This window comes from Barbatula barbatula (genome assembly GCF_947034865.1).
Source record: "Barbatula barbatula genome assembly, chromosome: 3".
Taxonomy (NCBI): domain Eukaryota; kingdom Metazoa; phylum Chordata; class Actinopteri; order Cypriniformes; family Nemacheilidae; genus Barbatula; species Barbatula barbatula.
Genome location: NC_136764.1, coordinates 13,050,778 through 13,075,374, shown reverse-complemented (window position 1 = coordinate 13,075,374; position 24,597 = coordinate 13,050,778). Strand labels below are relative to the sequence as shown.

The window sequence follows — 24,597 nt, the reverse complement described above, 5'->3', positions numbered from 1 at the left end:
ATGCATGTATAATTCAAAATAGCATCAGAGAGATTTATCTTTATTGATTAATATTTTTTAGTTATTAGTTATTTACTTATTTAGTTTAATCTCTTGACTCTTTGAAACTAGTAATTGTGAGGTAATGTATTGTATTATCATCTTTGAATGAACGGTCTGTTAAGACTAACTTGCCAAATAACTTTCAATAAAAAGTACAGCTATGACATCTTTCAAGTAAATGATTGAATCAAATGTCCTTAATGTTTCCTCTCATTAGGATTAATCTGATAAACGAGTGTTTTTTAATGAGAGCGTCATTGGTTCATGAATTCTGAATCAATGCAGAAGTGTCAGTAACATTTCTCTAATGAATAAAGCCTCCTGAGCTGTTGAAGTAGATCAATCTCTCCACCTATTCAACCCTGGGCTTTCTGTCACTCATTAAAGTCCAATTTCTCTCTGCTTGTTCTGTTACATTTCCATATGAATGTGTTAAGATACACAGGCTTTTGAACAAGGGGAAATTGGAAGGTGCAGCATGAGCCCTCTCACATGTGCTAAATTGGGAGTCGCTGCTGGTTAAAGAGACTCTTGAATGAGGTATGATGTGTAGCTTCTGGAACAGTTTGGGTCTGACCTTACTCAACGGGTACAATTAAAGAAAAGATAATTTAGTTCTGCCAGACTATCTTCTTGCTTTTTGCTCACTTTTGCAAGAAAATACTATGGCAGTACCATGGAATATTAATTGAATGAGAGATTACTACCGTGGTGCTCATCTCAAAAGCTTTATGTTCTGATGTGCTCAAATCACATCTGAGGCGGTTTATCAAAATTTTAATTGACTTCAGAATCTGAAACTTTTGAAACAATTTTACTTTTTAGTTATGCACTTTAAGTTGTGATTCTTTATGGATAATACAGTGTTTCCCATAGGATTTTGACAGACTTGTGGTGCTGGTGACGTAATGAGCATATTTGTGATGTCATCACGTCGTGTTAGTGTTAGCACTTATCTGTTTTTTTTTGCACTTTCTTGTCTGTCACATTTTACTGTATTTTATAACAGGATACCACCAGCAGTCACTTTAACCGCTGCTAAAATCCTGATTTATAAACGCAACATCATCGGACAAAATCACAATACTGTACATCTACATTAAGGAGCGGCTATATGTTGTTTGCTCTTTCTCGACAATGTTTTGCTGTATACCGCTGTATTCTTGGATTTTAAATGCAAGTGCTTGCTAACACATGAGGCCACGCTCACACCAAGCAAGTCAGGAAAGAGAGAAGACGCGTAAGCGCAATGTATTCACTAGTTATTCGGTCACAGATACTGTCATTAGCAGGGAGGGATAAAAAAATGTGATGCCAAATATACTTGGGTTGCCATAAATATACCTGGGCGGGTATATTTATATACACTGTAATATCTACATTGTGTAGCCATATACTATGCATTTCTACCATCAAGTAAAAACAAAAATCCAAGGAGTTTCCCTATTGAAATTGTTTTATATACAATATAAAAATGGTTGCAATACAGCTGCAACTGCGAGATGCCACACACACATAAAAATAAATTTACTGTACAATAGTTGCAATTACCAGCATGAACACGCTACGTGTATGCATACAGTAATATAAAAGAGATGGCAAAGTGCCCCAACTAATAGGCAACATCAAAGCAGCAGAGAGCACTGCTTGTGCAGAGGACCGGCCATAAACAGATAACATTTCTAATTACTTTGTTTATTTCACATGGTGCCAACAGTTGCTGGCACAAATTTAAGTGCTGTTCATTGGTTTCTATCAATTCTTTATCATCAGGAGCTTGTTTTAGAGTGTCGGCAGAAATATGTATGACATACATTTTTAACGCTTTAACTTCTACACAAATTCTGCATATACTGTGGAGTGGCCAAAGTGTATTCTGCTAGATACATAACAGTGTGAGAGTAGCATGGCGGTATGTTATTTCTTTTTTTGATGTAAGAAAGGACTATGTAGCTGGAAAGAAAGTAATAAAGAAAACATGTCTTGTTCAAAAGATTTCGATGTAAGTACAGTTTAAGGAAAATTAAGTCCACTTGCAGATCTACTCAAATAAAATGTTTAAAACTGACCCCAGTGATCTATATTTTAATCAAAGAAAAGTAACTTAATATAATATTAAAAACAATTGAATACTTTACAAGCTTTCTTATGCAATATATTAAAACTTCTGGTTGACAAATAATTTGCCATATGATTGGAAAACCCCTTAGCGCATCTCATATTCTCTCAGCTGCTGTTCAGAATAAGAGAATGCTGTTCAGCATGCCACTCTCCACTCTAAATACAGCTCGTCTAGCTTTTCCACGCTACCTCTCTTCTGCTCGCACGCCTCCTCTCTGTCTCTCTCTCTCTCTCTCTCTCTCTCTCGCCCTCATTGAATGGGTTTCACCGTGTGTAGCGCTTTCCATTCGTCTTCACAGTGGCTGCATCTCTGTTGATATTCCCCTCTTCAGCATGACTTCAGCGGACTCCGGTGCGCTGGGAAAAGCGTCTCAACAAGAGCAGGTAGCCACTTTAAAATCGTCGAGCTTCTCCCTTATAGTCTCTGTTGAAATTATCTTGGCATGTCTGAGAAAAAACTGTCAGGCTATAAGCGCGCTATTATTAACCTTTATTCTTTTATTATTATACTGTATTCGATACAATGTGCATTCATTTCGTTTCATTATAGTATGTGCAGTTGATATTATTTTACATTACTATTTGTGATTGTCATACCAGTGCAAAACATAACACAGCCTAGGTATAGGTATAGTTACAGTAGTGATATTGAATACGTATCTATAGAGCTGCTTTGACGGAGTATGCAGCCTGCAAAGCGCTATATAAGTAAATGTGTATTGAATAGAATTTATACGTATATAATGTGTTTTGTAAAGTGACTACCTGTTGAAAAATTAACCATGTGTAACCATTTATTTTTTAGCATATTAATTACCAAATACTATGGTTGTGGTGAGACCATAGTGAGCATACTATACTTTTCTAACAGTTCTAATATAGTTAAACCATGATTAATATTACAAAGGGTATCAATGAGTTGTTTATCAAACTAAATAAGCAATTAATAAATATTGAAATAAATAAATCTTCATATCATATATTACAGCAAAGATGATTGATTGTCTATATATATTGCTGATATATTCGTTTCCTTTAGTTTTTTTTCTCTTTTGAGAAAATTCAATTCAAGGCTGTAGACTGCATTACATTCACATTTAATAAACGTACAAAGCGACTTACAATTAGGAGAACATTTATTGTTTTATACAAAATGACATATAGTTTTGTTAGATTATGGATATAGACTATATATTGTCTCAACAACAGATGGCTGATGTAAATATGACTCTTTATTTCACTTTTGTCTCTTTATTGTCCCGATGGACAGTCTATTGTGGCATCAGAAGCAAAGCATGGCAACTCATTAAAATCAATTAAGCCAAACTACTGCATCTGTTGTGCTCCGATTACCTCCATCCCATCCATTAATCAAACATTCACCTGAATTGTTACATTATTCTCCAACACATGACCCATTGTCAAGCATTTAACATCAACTATTGATGTCTCACTTTAAAATTCATTGGAGACACTGCAGGAGACAGAGATGCTTTTAAAACATCCGTGAACATTGCTCATTCAAATCGAATTGCTAGAAGGATCGGAGATGCTCTAAAAGTAAATTCTTACCCACCCACTCAAGCTTCTCTTTGCACTTTAACCTTAAGTATTGCTCTCAGATGGCAATGATTAAGGTTTAAGCAGTGGAAGAATTGCTGTCTTTGATTCTCCTGGAAGGAGGGGTTTTATTTGGAGTACTGGCGATAAAGTGGGTCTGATAAACAGGACTAATTGAGAATTATGTTTGATGTTGCAACCCAGATGAAATAGAATATCCCTCGCGAAGTACATTTGCGAGCTATTGGTTCAGCTATACAGTTATAAAGAGAGCGCATGTTGCAGTACAGCAATGCATTGAAAACAGCTCAGCTGACAGGAGTTTAGTTTGGATCGCATTTATTACCCTAACAATACTAATAAGGAAGTTACAATTTGAGATTGTGTTTGTTCTTACGTATAGGATTTTTAAACCCTAGAGCTTCAATAATCATTATTATTTTAAATATGCATGGAACATCTCATATTATTGGCGTCTGTTTAATATCTCGTGCCATTTTTGCAGATAGAATAGGTGCTTATGACTTACACAACAGGTGTGGGTTTTTGTTTAACCTTTTGTGTGGGTTGCTGCTGTATTGCGTGAAGTGTGCTTATCATTACTTCTATCACATTCATCTGGCTTTTCATAACATATTTGTAGAAGTGACAGATTTCAATATCCGTCAGACAGTAAATGTTATAAGTTGACTATTATAGGGTTTAGAAATGCAAAGTGATCCTGCCTGAGTGCCTGTTTGGTCTGTTATGAAAACTCTATTCTTCTGGTTTAATTTGACATCAAATAGAAAGAAAAAATATATATACACAGGTATATAAAACGTTATACTCTCACACATGCAGGGTTTTTTTGGACATTGCTTTGTAGTTGCGAGAGGAATAAATGGTAACCAGGGTGTTGATGTACGGTTGCTAAGGAGTTCGATGTGTTAACCGTAAGTATAGCAACATTGCTCATATACCAACTGCTTGGTTTCTTGACAATCTCTATTAGAGCTGTTAGTCTTTCTATCCCCCACCACCTTCAGGGCACATCTCCACATGTCCTCGCTACACTCGGGTCCTTTTGCCGCAGGATGCAAACATTGGTTTTAGAAATAGATTCTGTCAGCTCTTGTCTGAAATGTAGTGAGAGTTTTTGACCCATATTAGTCTACAGCATAACTGCTCTGATTAATTCAGGATTCGTCTGTAGCATGCATTTTGTTTCTTTGTTTTTTAACAGTGGAAACCCATTGGTTTGCTAACCCTACTAAAGCTTGTCTTGTCTACTCAAAACAATGTCTAGATTTGCCTAATGACATTAATAATTTCCTTTGTGGGTGAATGTTGTAAAATTGTCAATTAAAAGGAAACCTGTGAAGCTATTTGGTGTAAAATAAATGAAGCCTGTCAGGTCCAAAAGGATTTTCATGACATGACAATTTTCAGTAGCCTGTTATAACCTTATTCTCATTACTGTTATTTAGAAATACATAAATATACAGGTACAATAAAATAGGAATAAAACGAACAAATGTCCAGACAGTGATGTGTAATTTGTTTTTACAGTTATATATCGCTGCTGTCATTCTGACACGTCATATCGCCATTTGATTTTCTACCTTTTTTGCCATATAGACCCTTTTTGTGCTGGCGTCACACTTACTGTACGTCACGGCATCAGCTGGAGGCAAAACAAAGGGAAAACTGGAGGAAGCCAATACAAAACGGCTACATAAGGAGTTTAAAATATCATCTTTTTGTGTTGTTTAGAGCCACAATCGACAGAATACAGTACCTGCTGCCATTGCCAAACAAAAACACTGACGACAGCTGTAGTTAAACACAATTAAACGAGCGGACAGAACAGAAACGGTCATCAAGAATGCTTGTTACTCACTTCATAACACTTTACATTTTACATTTATATTTAAGCATGTGGCAGACGCTTTTATCCAAAGCGACTTACATTGCATTATCCTATACATTTGTTGCCAGGCATGTGCAATCCCATGAGATCAAACCCATGACCTTGGCGTTGTTAACGCCACGTTTTTAACACTGAGCTACAGGAAAGCTATGAAAACTACTGTCTGTTGTTGATGTGGATTATGATTTGGGTATGTGTCCAAAAATATCTCAACTTTGCCCAAATCAAGCATCTATCAGGTATACGCTCTCGATTTATCTTAACTGTAAACGCTTGGTTTCTCTGTCTGGTAGGTGATGTCAGGCCACTTAGAGATAACCCTGTCAGTTCGTCTCTTGATCTATTGATGTAGCGCGTACAGGTCTGCCAGGTTCCTGGAATTTGGACATCCAAGGTTTCAGAACGATAGCAACAAATTATTTACAGAACAGTGCATTTTTTTCACACTGCATTAGTAAAACTTTTGGGAAGAAATGTTATTTTGCAGTAAAAAAAAATATATTTAGGTTCCTGTAATTTACCTCTCTGACGAAATTCATATTTCTTTATTGCTGGGGAATGTTTAGAGATGAATTTATGCAATGATACAATGATATTGCATATGCAAAATTTTTGGAACAGGATTCATGGTGTTATCCTGTGACTATTTTCCCAGACCTGTTTCTAACAGCAATCATGATTCAGATTATAATTGGTCCCTTAAGGAAGGGAAGGAATGCATCACATACTGTAACTATTGACGTCCCACATGTGTCCTGTCCGTGTCATGCTTATAGAGTGCCCATCCAGAGTGCTATAGAGTGCTTTCCTTCACAAACGTCTGCTGTTGTGATGTGTTAGGACTGGTATTGGAAGATGAAAGGTGACCGCTTTTTTGCAGACTAAATGTATGGTGTTGTCATAGGTGCAAAGTGGAGAGCTGATATATTGTATCATATGCTTTATATGTCTTCCCTCTGTAATATTTTCCTAATACAATTGAGGCATTGCTGTCAGAATGGGGAAATGAAAGGTTATAAATAGTGAAATAAATTGGTGGGACGGTTATATGCCGTAAAGACATCACTATATGTCTCTGGATGACCTTTTGGGAAGTGAAGTAAAACATATCTCGCAGGAAATGTGACACAAATCGATTTATGGTTTCTGCACCAGCATTCCCATAAAGAAATAAAAACATTTAGACGGTTTTGCTCGGTTCTGAAGATGGCTCTTTAGTGAAGCTCTGTATGCAAGAAAACTATGCCACATTATGTATGAGTGCTGTAACAATGGCTTGTTTTCCTACTCCATCATTTCCTGTTGCCTGTTTTCTAGTTTGCCCATTAGGTCTAACAAATGAGATCGTTTCATTTTTAGCGTCGCCTCCAGTTTCCTCTTGCTCAGAGTTCTATCTTCAGCTTCCTCGGCTGAAACTAATGAACATGTCTTGTTCATTGTCACTTTCTTGAAGTAGTTCAAGGTTACCCTGATCGTGGCTTGTTTTTTTTTTGGTTATGGTCTCTTTGGTCTTGCAGCGGCAGTCTCTTGCCGTAGTCTGATCTGCTTTGCAGCCAAACTGCTTAAAAAGAAAATATCTTGTTTTGGTTTTTATGACATTTTGGGGCAAGTACATTTTTGATTATTGCATTAATACCCGGCTGGTGGGAAATAAAGTGACTGAAGCAAATGCATCAAAATTAAGAGACCACTTCAAAAAAGTTTTTAGTTTTCCAAATTTGACTGTTTATATTTAAGTAAAAAAATGTTGTCAGTCTGTGTAGTGCCAACAAATGTCATGTTAATGTTTAAGCAACACAATATTTAATGCAACAAGCCTAATATTTCACAAGTTTCATGCATCTTTGCAGTCTTTCACATTGCTGTTGGGTGTCAATCCCGAAGTTTGTTTCTGCTGAAATTCATTGGAATGACCACAATACATGCAGAAATTCTCATTAAAGTCAAAACTGGAGTGGTTTCTTAATTTTTTCCATGACTGTACGCAAACTATCAGAATTTCTATCGGTCTGAAAGTAGTCAGCTTTATTATACAAAGTAAGAACAATTGTAATGCTACTGAGTGTCTAGTTCATGTACAAAGTGCTTGAAATGTGTTTGAAACGTTTGAGAATACTCAATAAGATCTCATTTGTGAATTGTCTATCCTACAGCCTACACCATACTTAACATCACTCCTCCATGCGTCACCTGGTGCTATTTATATTTCTCAGAAATCTATAGATTTAACATTTATATTTCTAAGAAATGTAGCTTCTGCCATAAGCTACACTAAATATCATAGCATTGTTATGCTCATATCAACCAGCTTTAAAAAAAATACAATCCTTTTAGTTGTATGATTGTTCTCTTATTTTTTATTTATGTATTTTTAAAACAACACATGGGTGAATAAATAATATCAGAATTTAGAAGTAAAACGATTTTGTACAGGTTAGATATTCATATCTGCAATTTCTGCACTTTGGGATTAATGCTATATTCTACAATTTTAGACCATTTCTAAACATCAACCTCAATATAATAGAGGGATCTCCAAGGAGATGATACGTCACAAGAAACTCAATGGTTGCTCACGGTCTAGAATTCGTCTAAGGGAATCTGACGGGGAATATTGGCTTTAATTACAGCAAACCATTTTGATTCCGTATTCATTATTGGAGCGTGATGTTTAAAGCGGCAATCCGCGATAATGTTTTAGTAAAATAATCAGAAATCAATTGTTGAGTCAATACATTGACAGGGCTGGGTTTCCCGATAACGATGGATCTTTTCACTTAAGAACGTTTTCTATGAGCCACATTGCGACCGTTCCTCATAGTTTCACGTGCATTTCCCAAAATTGCACTTGACACGACTGCATGTAGCAGGGCTTTATGTGCTACTTACAAATCGCTATCTGTTTGTCAGGTGCTGATATGTCACCTTATACAATGACTCGTTTTTGTAGCACACGCTTGTATTCAAAATGTTTAAGCTAATTATTTTCACCCGATGTGCACGCGGTAGGTGAATATTAAATGTATTAAACGTTGTTTAACATATTTTTTGTGCAATGTTTAATACTTTTTCTATATGTAGATAGGACTTATCTAATGTAATTGTGCAATGTATATAACTAAAAATGTTTAAATCAACAGTTAAAAAAATGCTGTATGTTTTTGTTGAACAACATTTTATTACACTTTTGGGTGGTGTGGTGGTGTCAATTTCAAGTTACATTTTAATTAGGGCCTATGTATTATTTAGCATTCTAGCTCCAAACTAAATGTTTATTGTACACGTATATTACCAGCACTTCATTAATAATAACCACAAAATTTGGTCATTATGAATATGAACCTTTCGATTAGAGAACAATAACGTTTCTCATCAAATCAGGGATTTGGTTTCTTTAAGAAATGGCTTCTCCAGTTGTTGGGACACATGTTAGTCAGTGTGTGATATATAAGGTTTGTAACAGCCTGAAAATCTTGAATCACATAGTTCCTCTAAATGATTAGAGGATAGTGAGGAAATTAGGAAAGTTTGGCTGCACTAAAGCAGCAGTAGAAAGACATAGACACTGACAACCACCATGTAAGCATTCACACAGAGGATTGTTTAAGTGTATGCGCAATTCTCCGGTTGTCCTGCAGGTGACCTCATATATCTGTCTTCTTACGATGCACTTAGGGCTTTACGTTTACTCCAGAGCAACCGTAGATCTAAATGATTTTCAAGTGCTAACTAAGTTACGATGCTTTTGAGGAACAGACCGTAATATTTATATCACTTGTACGATCATTTGTGCGATCAATTTAGGCACGGACACGGTCACACATGTTACAGTCACGTTGATGTACAGATGTGCTCCGATGCGGTGTGAGCAGTCTGTTATTCAGCAAAGAGCTCAGATTAATCCGCCGGAGCAGCAGTGCCAAAACACAAGCCATATAAAGAAAATAACTGACGTTTTATGTCTCAAACTGAGATGGCGACAAAGAGGCCAAAGTCAAGTGCTGCAGATTTAAAGAAACACATACAAAATATCTTTCAGGGTTTAAACAACGATAAAATAAAGCTCTGCTAACAACGAATATACACTACAGTTTTATGGAGGATCCTAGAAAGATTGTTGTCCTACAAACACATCTGTTTATCTAGCGCCAGAAACAAAGCAGTTAGCTGTTGCAAAGGTCATCCCAAAATCAATACGATTTCAATTACAACCAAACAGAGTTGTGGAATATTGCAATTCTACCCCAGAGCAGATTTCTCCAGTGTTCTTATTGTGATATTCTTTTAATGATTTACATCAACTTTGAAATGTAAGCTTCAGCTTGTATATTATATACCATGCATACTGCAAGCATTCCATAACAGAGCTGACACATATATATGTTGGACATTAATATGTATACATAGGCCTACCGTGTATATACATTTATTTCTAAATTGGATATTTGGTCAATAAAGCCAAGCATTTCAACACTTGTGCAAGTGGCATTTCAACACTTGGCAAGCAAAACACTGTTACAGAGCTTTAGCATCATTTCCAGTAGAAACAGTTTTTGTTTTCTAATTCAATAGCATTGGTACTTCTTTATTAAAGTTCCTTTGTGTGCTGTATATAATCAAATTTCAATGTTTGTAGTTCTTTCTGATAAAACAGATGATCTTGAATGGTTGACATTTCTTGTAACCTGACCCGAAGGACATACTGCAAGAGCCAAAACTATCCCAAACACTAAACTCTTCCTGTGACTCAAGGTCAAATATCAATTTACATCAATGTGGCAGTGTAATACAAGAACAGAGAGACGAGACTATAAGATGCGGTGAGCATGAGACATTCTACAGACCTCTTCTGTTGTATATTTTTACAAGATTTATTGAGCCCTTAAATCCATCTGGTTCACACTAGGAATGAATATATCTGCAGTGTTATTATAAAAATATGTGACGATTTTTAAATATTTACACATGATAGCAGATTAGTTAAGTTTTTTATTTTTGGGTGAGTTTGTCCTGTACTTCCTGTCATAGTATTCCAGTGGACAGTACAGCAGTAAAGATCCAGCACAGATGTCTTTAGTGTCAATAAATAGTTGGTATTTTGTGGCTGAAACATGACATTTCATTCAACATCTGTTTTTCCATAATATAAAACACAGTGTTTCCACTTCAAAAACGAGAGTTTGGTTAGACTATCGCTGTGACACGGTTTATAGAGCTCTCTTTGTATCTATATTCTGCGCAATGGAAAATGCTATGTTTTCCGAGGCTTTTGTCTGTTCAATTATAACATCAAGAGCTCTCTGCTGTCTCGGCAATGTGAACCACATTATGAACAGAGGGTGTTATTTATAGTTCATACTGGTCTTTATTATGTAATATGCCCTGCTGTGGACTTAAAAGGACTCTTTCGGCCCTGTGGTTTGTGTGACGATGCTTATTGTAACCCCAAAGAAGATCCCCAACTTTCCAGCAGGATGTAGTTTCAAATGAATGTCATCAGACGGATGACCATTCAGCCCTGAATCTGATCCTCTGCCAGCATGAATACTTAATTTAGAACTTTACATCGATTATATATTAATGATATTGCTTGAGCTTGAAATAGATTCATCCTTGATGTTAAATGGAGTCTGTTTCATATTGCGGATGCTGTAAGTTTGCTTGAGATGACATCAGGCTTGCCAGCTCTGCAGGAAAGACACACTATTACATACAAACACAATAAACAATTTCAGTTTACTTTTCTTTGTAGGTTTAAGATATATTATATGGCATGTACATTCAAAATTTGGAAAGGGAACTTAACAATCAAATGTTAAGTCAATGAGTCAATGTAATAAGTGCCAGAAACAACCTTACCGGTAAATGTAAAACAAACATATGATATATTATAAATGTAACAATAAATACAAAATGAATCTAACTTCTGCAAAAAAAAGGCAAACTTTGAAAAGAAACAATCCCTGGCATCAGTGTAAAGTAATGTGGAGTTGGCAACTACGGCGGACAGTCAGTCCTGTGTCATGTCCGTCACGTTTCAGTGTAGCAACATCATTTATATTTGATTTAACTCAACAACTTTCATAAGTAATTTAGCTGTGCTTTTCTGTCTTGACCCTACAAGGACATCTGGAAAATCCCATCCGACGAGGCTTAAAAGATCCACCTGTCCTACTGGTCAGATACAGTTTGTATTTCAGAGAAGCATCAGTCAATTGAAATCACCGATGCCAGTTTTGTTCTGCTCTCGGTCAGTGATAAGCCCCAACTTTACCATTACCGTGATCACACCCTCCCTCTCTGCTGCCCGTTGTCATTGCTTTCCCCGGTTCCCCTGGAAACAGGGATTTGGAGATCAGGGAAGATCTATTTCATCCTTCACCGGCACACGAGGAGATGCTACCCTTGTTCTGCTGAAGGGACACAAACTAACGAAACACTCTTACTGTGAAACATCATGGATGAGGTTTGTGATGTTTTATCCTTATCGCAATTATTACTGAGCCTTGGATTCCTTCCATTTGTAGCCTGCTGTAAAACCAGGCTTTTAAAAACATATTTGTTTAGGTAAACCTAAAATTCCACAGGAAACTTAAATTTGGCAACTTTTTAAAGGGGGATTAGCTTTTATCTAATGATATCTGTATTACAATGATTTACATTAGTGTTTTTAATGTATGGTTTGGAATATCTTTAGTTATTAGTTACATTTGGATGTGGATAGGTTATGTTCTGTGGATTTCAAAACCTTCTGTGAAGTGAGACTTATTTATGTAATTTATTATTATGTACTGCATGTAAGGAATGAATATATGAGATTGAAGCTCATATCTGATGCTGATATCACAAGCAGTTTCGGTTTCCTGAGATCAGATTCTCATTTCTTGTTTAATTATTTTTGTTTTCACAATGAATGGGATGGCAGAAGTGCCTGAACCTCCCAGAAAGTTGAGGTGGGGTGGTGTTGAGATACAATCTTCATTTCATCTGAGAATTTTCCGAAATGTTTTTCGTTCACACATCCCAGTGGAAATCTGCTTAATACACACATACTCCTAAGAACTAAATCCCTTGTTGTTGTTGAGAATGCTTTTATCTGTTTTGTGTATGAGATTTATTGGACAATTATATTGGCACTCAGGGGAAAACAGTGATTTTGGTGTTTGTCAAACAGATAAACAAGCTATAAAAAAGGACTGTTTTGAAACTATGGTGTTTAAAACCCTAGAGGAAACATTGTGAGAGACATGCAATAGTAATAAAATAGTTTGGGGTTTGATGGATATTTTTATTACTCCACAGATAATGAAAAATTGCTGTTACCTCCAGATTTTCAGCTTCTGTTGAGGTGTTAGGGTTCTACAGAGACCCAATGCACGGTTACACTTTCTGGGATCCTACCAGTAGCTTAACTCTCCTAGCATTAGCTTGCTTTATCCTCAGTAAGATCAAGTTAAAAAATACTTGTCACCTTCAGTATTTATCACCAGAATTAATGAACGCATGAACATCATCAGATTCCAACCTTTATTAGTGTTGGTTAAATGAAGCTCGCATGGATTTGTCACTTTTAATAAATGCATGTGCAACATGTTCTCCATTGGAAACGCTGACGTCATCTGCCAAATGAGTGCCAGACAAAGATGTTATTTTTTGCACTGCATGGCTCACATTGATGTTTTGTGTTGGGACAATAGATTTCAGTTTGGCTCTTTGAAGCTGTTGAGTGCTTTATTCTGCTAGCAAGAAATGAGATTTAGAGTTTGGCGCCTATAAACTAGTAAACAGAAGAAAACGCTTACTGCAGATTACAGAGAATGCTGAAGGTGTACATAACACCATTATCTCTGTATTTGACTTGAGTAATCCATCATGAAGAAAACAATATCTTGTTTTCTTTTTATCTCTAAATCCACCGACCATACTTAGTGGTTTTCTGTACCTGTACATTCTGTACCTTTCAGAATTTATTACACCACGTGCATCTATACCGTGAAGCTTTAAACAACAATCTATACATTCGTGAGGAATATGTGGCCTCAGATAGTGACGAAATATCACATCTACCAACCAATTATAAGCAGTTTGGTTTACCTTCGTTCTGAAGGTTTGCCTCTTCAAAATACTTTTTGGGTCACTTTATTTATATTGCATTATTTACACAAGTGTTGGCAAAAAAGGCTTTCTAAAATAGTTCAGAATTATTGGAATGGGTTCACAATTATAGCTTGTGTGTGATTTGTAAAAATAAAGAGACAAACAGACAGGTAGACAGATAGACATCTTTAATTTTGAAAGCATGAAAGGAATCAGTCTGTCAGTGATTGCTGATGGAATTGTACAATTGACACTCTCATAGCAGCCCATGCACCTGCCGCGATGCTTTTGTTCTCCTGCGTTAAGTCAAAGCACACAAGCTAGTTCATTTTATTTATCACAGGCAGGGTCCTTATCTCAAACCAGTTCAACAAGAGGCTGTTGCTTTAGTGTTGAGAATATTGGATCCCGAAATTAAAGATGACTTGCCCGATTTGCCTTGACATTGCGTCTTTTGTTTGTTTCAGACAAACATTTCACTTTCAGATTGAAGAGCATACTTATATACAGACAAAGGCAAAACGTTGGCTTGGTTTGTTTTAGGATTTCTCTGTCATATCACACGCAGGGTTCTTTTTGTGAAACGTTTATAATCACATTTGCTTATTGTATACTATGTGTATTTGTACTGTAGTGCAGATGCTTTTGTTCTAGCTTCAAACACTTTTCACTGTGCAAAGAAATTATTTGTGAATCAGGTTGTTAACTATTTAACTATAGTTTTAATGACTTTAGTAATATTAGTTTATATGTTTTTGAGTCGTTTTGCAGATGCTTTTTTGTCAACTTGGCCTATGTGAGGAGCATCGCAATTGAGTGGGCACACTTTGTTTTATTCAGTGTATGCTACTCAGATCCAAAGTGTTATCTGAAACCCTTTCGCTCTTACTATCCACGAATAAAGTTGTTGTGTGACTGTAATTATGAAATATTTTCTGTCAGCAGAACTATTTCCCATTTATCAAATGCATCCATGCAGTGACATTAGGCAATTTAGACAGCAAGGAGTAATAGTAATAAATAACATCTATAAAAAGATAGTTTGCAGAGATGTAAACAAATTGCTCACAACAAAGTATAGACCTTTGATCATACCTGTACAGGTACAGTATGTGTCTAAAAGAAAATGCCTTTCAAAAATAAACCTACCCTTCGAAATCTTTTCTTAGCTAAAAAGTGTAACAAATAGCCCCAGTTCACCATGTTTTGAATTGATGTAATTGAATTGAAATGAAATCTGTCAGAGGGACTCTAATGCAGTTCGTTTTTAGCCATCTCATGCGCAGAGGTAATGGAGACAATCAACCTTTAGCTTTCCAGTGACATTTCATCAGGCTGATGTGGCCTTGGAGCTAGCTGGTAAAACAATGCTCTGCCCTTAAAGGGATACTTAACCCAAATTAAAATTCTGTCATCGTTTACTCATCTTGGAGTTGTTCCGAATCTGTATACATTTTTTCTGATGAACACAGAGAAAGATATTTGGAAGAATGCTTATAACTTAATAGTTCTTGCCCCCCCCCCCATTGACTCCCATAGTAGGAAAAATACTTTATAGTTTTTTTTGTTCTGTTGAAGAATGTAGGACAACAAACAGTTCTGGGCACTTTTGACTACCATTGTATTTGTTCCTACTATAGTAGTCAATAGGGGGCAAATGTCTGGTTATAAGAATTGTTCCAAATATAAAGAAAAGATTTGGAACAACTCGAAGGTCAGTAAATGATGATCAAATTTAAATTTTTGGGTAAGGTATCCCTTTAAAACCAGCCAATTATGAGAAATAACTTATTCTTCCTTCATGGGCTGCTTCATGAGAAAATGCTGGATATTCATTTTGCTGATGTATTATGTGAGCTGTGAAGCTTGCTGAACAAGTTTAGTTACCGTTCAATACCTGAAAATCTGTTAAATATATTCTAAACGTGGTCAAATTTGCTATTGAGGACGCTATTGGTCAATTAAAGTGTCATAAGTGGGCCAAATGTTTAGTAAACCAACACACAATATGTAAGATTATTTCTATAGGAATCGTAGATGTGATGGTCTTTATATATATTATATAATTGCTCGATAGTTGCCAATGCTTGGTTTTAACATCACATCTATAAATAATATTTTAATAGAGAGAATTATTTCTACATTTACACATTACTTACAAGTGTAATATAACTCTTAGGGGTCCACAGAATGTGTCTGTGAAGTTTCAGCTCAAAATACACTGCAGATCTTTTAGTGTACCATGCCCTAAATGCCCAGTTTTGCATGCGAGGAGAAACGCACTGTTTTGGGTGTGTGTGTGTTTCTTGTGTCTCTTTAAGTGCAAGTCTCCACCCCCTTTCTAGCAGAAAAAGCAGCCAGGGCTGTGAGCCTGTGCTTTCAATGTCAAAACAAGAAAGAAAGGTCACATAAAGCAAATAAGCAAATAAAAAACACTGTGTCTTGTGAACGGACTTCTAACAAACGCGTCAAGTTTTCTATATGCAAAAATACACATGACAAACCACAGACACTGCTTTCTAGGAGTAATCGGACAAATGTGTCAAAGTAACATTTAACTTTTTTTTACAAATTGACACTAAAAAAAATGCCTGTGGTGGACACGTTCAGATTTAGGGGCAGTTATATAATAATAAGATCTGCTACCTATGTCTGAAAGGATGCAAAATCGGCTCGTTTTTCACGTATTCTGAGTCTGTAGATTCACCAGTATCCTGATTATAGCACATAAACATGGGAAAAAGTCCGATTTTTGTGAAAAGGCCCCTTCAAAGACATAGTAAATCATAGCACTACTCAAGGATGCTTTTCAAGTGTGGTCAAAAAGCCACTTCTGCTTTTAGGAAATAAAGTTTATCTGGTGATAGCAGATTGTCGCTTCATTTCACTGAAGGGCACTTGACCTTTATTTGGACACAGATAGATTTCTTCTTTTAGGATAACATGGCTTGTTGACTAACCAACATTGATTACAGTGTTTATTGCGAATTGAGTGATACTGCATTATTTGTGATCTGCTTTCGTGATGTGATTTCTAATAGAGGCACTGTTCATCTACAGGGGTTAAATAATATGTCAATTTCACCAGGCATATCAATTAAAACAAAAAGCTGTGTGTCATAATGTTTTCCTTGCTCTTGAAAAAATCATTCTTTACAAAACCACTTGCATGTAAAAGCGATTGTGTATTATAGTCATCTTAGCTGGTTAAAAAATATGATTTCCAACCTGATCTCACTGGGAAACATTACAATGTGGTAATTTTGCATGAATTCAGTATAATACTAATTGCTCACTTGGGCGAATGCAGATCATACTTTAACATGAATTGATACAAGTTAGTCATTGGAATGTGTCAGTGAAATCACAATTTCACTTGGCCTTGTGTAAATTGTTTTTATGTACTGGCCACAGCAGCATTATAATAACAGCCACCAGCGTACAATAAATAGTTCGATTTATTAATATTATTAAATAGAATAAAGCATTCCTGCACTAAGTCATATGGTTCATTAGTCAGCACTAGGATGTTTATGGTTCACAAGCTCAATAGCAACTTGTCGTATTAATATAGAATCGGGCACTTCATCAACACAATCAACAAGCTTTAATCGCGACTCGTCCAATCAGAATCCTGACCTGTCCCCTCTATAAACAGCACAGAATGTTTTCTTAAGCCGCTCTGGTTTACACTCCGGTTCGCTCCGGTTTACAAAAACATCAGGCGTAGTGACTTCCAATCATTTCTTCTCTCCTCTCTGATTTGTTTCTGTCAGCTCAGTCTCTGGCTCATTTCACTCTTGAAATAGACCAGCACAATTCAGAACTCCCCAGTGGTCCCAACCCAGACAGGAAGCTGTCCTGAGCAATCACATTCTGAAAATGCCCCTGGTGATTGGTCTTTCCCGTACAGACCACCAGCCCCATTACACCAGCGCTGGTCTAAACTAATCACACCAATGAACATCTGCACGGTCTCACTGAATAAATAGTCTACTCTGTGAATTGACCTTTAGACCAAAGTTTTTTCTCTGCGTTTTTGAAAAGTTTCACGTACACATGGCAGCGTTATCAAAACGGTCTGCATATATTCCAGGAAAACAGATAAAAACGCTTGGCGATGTTCTTAAGTAAAAAAAACAGAAGCTGCCGTGGCACGTACACATGCACAGTTATAGGCCAAAAGTGCTTTTTAATACCGTTGGTCGACATGTATATTTGTTTAAAGTCAGCTTTAAAGCTAGTCTTATTGCTGGGGAAAATGTAATGCATAGTCAACCATCCCATTAATTGTATGGGAAGCCGGCACATTATTTTGGCTATACTCTCACGACTGATCGCGTAATACGCATGTGCGTGATGTCATCGTTTTCAGAAAGTTCCGTCTTGCGGTTTCATGGAAACAAAAACGGCGGCGTTTTCAAAAAGTTACACTTTGATTCCCGTTTTCAAAAGTTTGCGTTTTCAGTCCCCTAAAATGCTGTTCCTTGTATACAGACAGCCAAAACTTATACAATTTTTGCTTTTTCAGTTGAAAGCGTTCTTGTGTTTACGGCCTCTAAATATCACAGTCAATCTGTATATTCTGTGTTTTTCTTGTTTTAACAGTTGGTATAACAGATCAGAACATTGACAGATGTCTCATAATTGCAACTGCAAAAGCTTAACAGATTTGTCAGAAGTGTTTTTCATTTGAGAAAATAATTATATAGTCACATGTAGTCTTGAATACTGAGAAAGATCGTTCAAATCCAATTTAGTTCCTGAACTGAATTTGAAAGGGAAATTCATAAATAAAATAATTTATACATGTTTCATTATATACAGTGGTATTTAATTAAATAACGTACTTATAAACAAAATTTGGGAAAACGTGTTTCTCAGAATGATCTTTAATGGAACTGTCCCCACCTGTGCAATATGCTTACTAAATATAAAGCAGGAATACTGACTCGCAAATTGATGGTTGTACCTGTACCAACTAAAAATAGTGATGAATCAGCCTTTAGTCATCACAGTGGCGAACTGCGAAACTCTCTCACTGAAAACATACATTACAAGTAGTCAGCTCAGTAAGTCAAAACACCTGTCCACTAAAGCCTTTTTTACTAGGATTTTATTTTTCTTTGCTATTCTCTATTGCATTTTTCCTTTTCTAAAGTAGAATATTTATTGTTTGTGTGATTGACAGGAGCTGGTTGGAAGCAGTCCTCCACAGAGGAACTGGAAAGGCATCGCTATTGCACTGCTGGTTATTCTGGTCATTTGCTCTCTGATCGTCACCTCTGTCATTCTGCTGACACCCAGTAAGTGTCTGTGCACCTCTGACATACAATAATCAATACACCAATAATCAATGCACTGTCGTAGCTAGTCAAATGTTTTGTAGACCAACACGTGTGTCCATATTCTTTATATCTGTGGTCTTGACATGAATTTGTAGTTACAGTAGATCTTTTTAAATTCGTATGTGTTTCTTGTTCTTGAAATTAACCTCACGCATTATTTACTAAACCATAGTTACTGTACAGTAGATCTTCTAAATCGTTGTCATAACATTTCTTAAAAAAATAAGAAGGCTAAAAAAGACGTTTAAAGTCTGTATAAATAGTCTTTTCAGTCTATTTTCTTAGTTTACAAGCTTTCTAAGTCATCCTCTACAGAAAAGTGTGGATATACAGTAATGTATATTTTAAAGAGATCTATTGATCAGACATTTCTAAACTATATTATTTTTTGTTATGCGCATTCTTGGTTAGGACATCACAGGTAGCTTTTGTGTGTTGTTTTTTTCGCCCTTTTTATCACACCCCGGAACAAAGAGAAAACCTGAATTATTATAACTCTTACATTTCTTTAATATTACAAATGTCTCTTTGAGATTGCATGAAAACTTTGCTTTAGATTTTTCTTCTTAGAAAAAGGTCTTTGTAACCTTTCTTGTCTTTGTCAGGAGTTTAAGAACAGATCTTCACAATGTTGCAGACTTTGTTCAGATTAACTACTAAAAAGTCAGACTTCAATATGGACCCAAAATGTTATCACTTTATCCTCTTATTGTATGTCAAGAATTCTTTTGAATTAAGACACTTATAATGATTAATAATAGAAACATAATAGATTTATAGAAACATGTGCGGCAAAAGTTATAGAAATTCAACAAGTTTTTAATGGTTGATAGTTAGATTATTACATTAGGTCCTCGAAATGTCTCAAAAATGATTTTTCTGGGTAATAAGTATAATTGACTGTTCTTTATCAAGAGAAAGTAGGCCAGTGTGTTTCCCCAGAGTTCAGCCGAATAATTTTTTCAAACATGAATTATTAAATATGCACACATACACTTATCATTTGTTGAAGAGCCTAAATTAAGAGTAGCCTGAAGAAATGAGTGAACTCATTTTTAACCCTCAGCCTAATTGAGAGCGAGTTGTTTTCCTCGTCGTGCTTAAAGAACGATACCAATAACCCATAAAACTAAAGCAAAAGATTAGCTTCTCTCTAAAAAGTTGAACTCCAAAGTATTCGGCTTTTCCGCAAACAGTGATGTGTTAGGTTCTACTTCGATATCTGAGATGGTACAATGAAAAATCACATTAAACCAAGTTTGGAGATCGCACTCCCACTCCTTAATCTAACTTACAAAGTTACAGAGGTTTAAACTCCTGAATGGAGCCCATTATAGCCAGACAACGTATGTAGGAGAGCGCATTCGCCTAACAGAGAAAAACTTTAATTACATCAATGTGTGCAGATCAATAGAGCTCTAAATAGAATGAGACACACTGGGGAAACCTAGTCTCACCTTCTCCCTCACGTCATCTCTGGTAATTGGCTGTGGCCCTGTGCGCTGGCGAGGGAGTTGTTTGCTGAAGGCGACTCTCACGGGACAAGAAACACGACAAGATGGTGGGAGTTTTGCCCACACTTAAAAGACACCGCCGTTATTTTGCCTTGTTTGTGGCACTTCCGCGTGTCTGGAGGGAGATGGTATCTGAACACAAATTCTTAAGTTTCTTTCTTTAGTTATGCCACCAGTGAAGAAAACTGGAAGACCAGTGTTTTAACCTCACAAAGTTCAACTGACATAAAAAGTGTTCTATGAACAAAAATATTAAATTGATTAAAGAAGCGGTGGAAGATTTTTACATTATTAAACATTTTTCTACATTGATTTAAAGATTTATTCCAGTGTTTTGATAAATACGTCTTATTATATTATCAGATACTAGAGAAAGTGGCTCACAAAACCTCTATATAAACCTGCTTTCTGTCAAATTGGCAATGATGCAAATGGATCAATGGGCATTGTGTATTTCACAAAAGGTTAAATTAAATGATTCCTGATTTTATTAAACAAATGAAAACCAAGGTACAACTGAAGGATGAGCTTGTGCAATATAAGGTAGACGGTGCAATCTTAAGCTCCTAACATTTAAAATGAAGTTTCTACAAATAGAGATCTGCGAAACTGGGATGAGATGGGTCATCCAAGGCCAAATCACTAACTTCGATGCAGCAAATCTGGATGTGCTTTGGGAATTATTAGGGACAATATTGAAGGTATCATTGATTGCATCACAGAGTACACAAGCTTCTGTGTTGGCACTGCTAACGCCAGGAAAGTGCGCTGATACCCTTATAACAATCTATGAGTCACCACTGACTGAATGAGAGCTGGATGACTTGTGGAGTAGAAGAGAGAGTTGTGGGCAATAGAGATTCCATGTGGAGAAGGTAGAAGGATGTCTAGTACATATTGGGGTGTTGCAGTAGTCTCATTACGCCTATTAAGCCATTCTGGGACAAACCTGTAGTACTGACTTTTTTTCATGCAACACAGGAGGAGAAATGATAAAACGCTGTATTTAAAGGATGAAAGTTCTGTCTTCATTTACTCACACGTTGATCCAAATCTGTATACATTTCTTTGTTCTGAACGCAGACAAAGATATTTGTTGAAAGAATGCTTGTAGCCAAACAGTTCTTGGCCACCGTTGACTACCATAATAGGAAAAATTGCTTTATAAATGTCTGTTGAACACAAAATAAGATATTTTGAAGAATATAGGACAGAAAACAGTTCTGGCGCAATTTTGACTACCATTGTATTTTTTCTGCTATGGTAGTTAATGGTCACAAAGAACTGTTTGGTTGCAAGCATTCTTTAAAATATCTTTCTCTGTGTTTATGCAAAAAATACATTTATACAGATTAAGAACAACTTGAGGGTGTGTAAATGATTTATTTTGGGGTGAAGTATCCCTTTAAGATTCAATGGATTAAACTAAATATTTTACTTTGCTGTTGGTTATTTTCAGTGCTGTGCATGCAGAGTTGGTAGAGATCTACACATATGAATCAGACATGGAGATGCTTCTAACATTCAAACAATCATTCAAGATATTATAAATACATTTTTTGTTTTTTTGTTTTTGTTATTCATTAATAAGAAGAACCAGTATTGAAAGTCATACTAGACTGTTCAAAGGGATTTAATTAAGATTTGCATTGTTTACATTGTGTTGTGTTCTGTTTGGTTATGATTTTTTTGTATCTGTCTGCCTCTCTTTGTCTTAAGTCTGTATTTTCTTAAATATTCAAATAGACTTTTAAAACCTATAGGCAACATCAAAGTGAATCTTCAAATCGTTCCAGTTCTAGTTGAATTCTGCTGAAATATCGTTTTAATCTTCTGCTCACAGATGAGGATGACAGTCTGGCCTCTAAGAAGAAAGTCACTATTGAGGACCTATTCAATGGACAGCTCCAGGCACACGACCCTGAGGCTACATGGCTTAACAGTGAGTAACATTTGAGTTTTCCTGTCAGACTCTGCGTGGCTGCAGGCACTAGTTCCAACATCTTATGACAACTAAATAAGAAATTGCATCATCTTTGTGAAACTTCAGGTAAAATACATTTGTTGAGTTATATTTCCACCGTTACTTTTCCACCGAACCCTCTGTTCAGATCAGTTTTGAATCATTTTGAGTTGGTGTTTGAAGGTTTTCATCATACACTTAAATGGTGCAGTTTTTATCGCCTGTGAAAATTGTACTACATTACCTATTGGATACAGTAACTTTTCACGGCTGAGAAATGAATGAATGTAATAAAGCTGCATATCTTGCTGGAAAATAGTTAATTTACTATGATTTCTAGCTGGTCGTCTGTGATGATGTGTGATCATCTACAAAGCTGGTCGACTACCCATTAACAAATATGAACTCATAATTATATCTTAAATGTGAATGTATATAAAAACATCATGATTGTAAATCCACCTTTTTTTATCAATTAGAGCTCATCTTATGCTGACATAAATACTGCACCTAAAATCACACTGTGTCCTTTATATGATGACATTTAAAAACACTTACATTTACATTTAGTCATTTAGCAGACGCTTTTATCCAAAGCGACTTACAGATGAGGAAACATTGGAAGCAATTATAACAACATAGGCAACAAAATACATAAGTGCATCAAACTACTCCAAAAAGAGGTGTTCATACAGCTATTGATACATTCTTTGTGTTAAGACATGCTTGTTTTTTGCACAAATATTCACTGTTTACTTTTGCAGTTATTTATTTTTATTTTGTTAATCAAAATGATATTAAAAAATAGTAGACGATGGACCGAAGGATGATTTTTTGAATGAATGTAGGCCAGTAACTTCTTGCTTGTTCCACTTGAAACACCTAAGCATTGAACATATTCTTATTGTAATACAGTATTAGTATATCTGCAGCTCTCTGAACCATCAGTCCACATTATTATGCCACATTAACCTCAACAATATTTGTATTTAACATTTTTATTTACTTTTTGTTTTATTCCATAAACTCTTTCTGTGTACAGTCTTATATTATCATTTTCCCTTTTGATGCTCCATATGGAATATCCTATCAGACTTTACTCTCCATTATCAGTAAACGTACAAAAGGTGCATGATTACAATAAAACAAGACATCAAGCTGCAAACAGAAAATTGGTCTACTGTTTATTTTAAAAGTTTGACTATTCTGATGTAATGATGCAGAATACAGCTTTACGGTGCCACTTTGTCTGGAAGCACTAATACTGCATAACCTCTGTCATTGAAACTGTGGCTTGCATATATAAAAATCCTTTGGTTTATTGAAAAAAAGAACGATGGATTATTTCTTGGCATTAACAGATCTGTTAAGGTGATTGTGATATGAGTTTACGCATTTTGTGATAAACAACAGCGCAGACAATGTCTTTCTTGTGAACTTATAAATAATATAAATATTATAAATAATGAAACGGCAAGGAAAATAAGCGCACTTCTATGTAAAAGCAGTTTTTGTAGTGCTAGATTTATTTGGGAAGGCTATGGATAGAGAATGGGGAGCTACTGTATAATTGGTCCCTGTTAGTGGTATAAAGGTTTGTAAAAGTGCAGCCCTGGTACCATGTAGAACAGGTTGAAAGATGTATATCTTAACATAAGTAAATATAGCATGTTTTGATAAATCATGTTTTGCTATTGTGCCCTTGAAAATGCATTTGTTGATTTAAGGCTGTGTTTACCTCTGAGAAAGAGCCACATTATTCTGACTCTGACATGCTCCACAACCCATCATAGAGCTTTTTTAAAAGGGATCACTCGTCTGTATTATTTATCAAGCCGGGAGCTATCTGCATTCAGGGCTGTCGCAGGCTTGTTTACCAGGGTAGGTATAACATTTACAACCTGAATAAATAAAGAACACGGCTTTGCCTTTGCAAAACGCAGAACTTTTAGAGCAGAGACAAATGGTCCAACGGTTGTAATGAGTTTGTAAAAAGGTTTTAAAAGCCTGTTCAAAGTAAATGGAAGAATAAATTGTTAT

The 24,597-nt window shown here is 35.9% G+C and overlaps 1 protein-coding gene across 3 annotated transcripts in view; it reads left to right on the top strand.

Moving 5' to 3' along the window:
* dpp6b (dipeptidyl-peptidase 6b) overlaps positions 1–24,597 on the top strand; it is a 100,082-nt gene that overhangs the window by 59,483 nt on the left and 16,002 nt on the right. For 2 of the 3 annotated variants that reach the window (XM_079452836.1, XM_079452835.1), the window contains 2 exons: positions 18,924–19,038; positions 22,438–22,536. In XM_079452836.1, the coding sequence (XP_079308962.1) occupies positions 18,924–19,038; positions 22,438–22,536 (214 nt within the window). Of the gene's footprint in view, positions 1–2,418; positions 2,548–18,923; positions 19,039–22,437; positions 22,537–24,597 lie in introns of those variants that run through there. The other variant, XM_079452837.1, reaches the window with a different exon arrangement.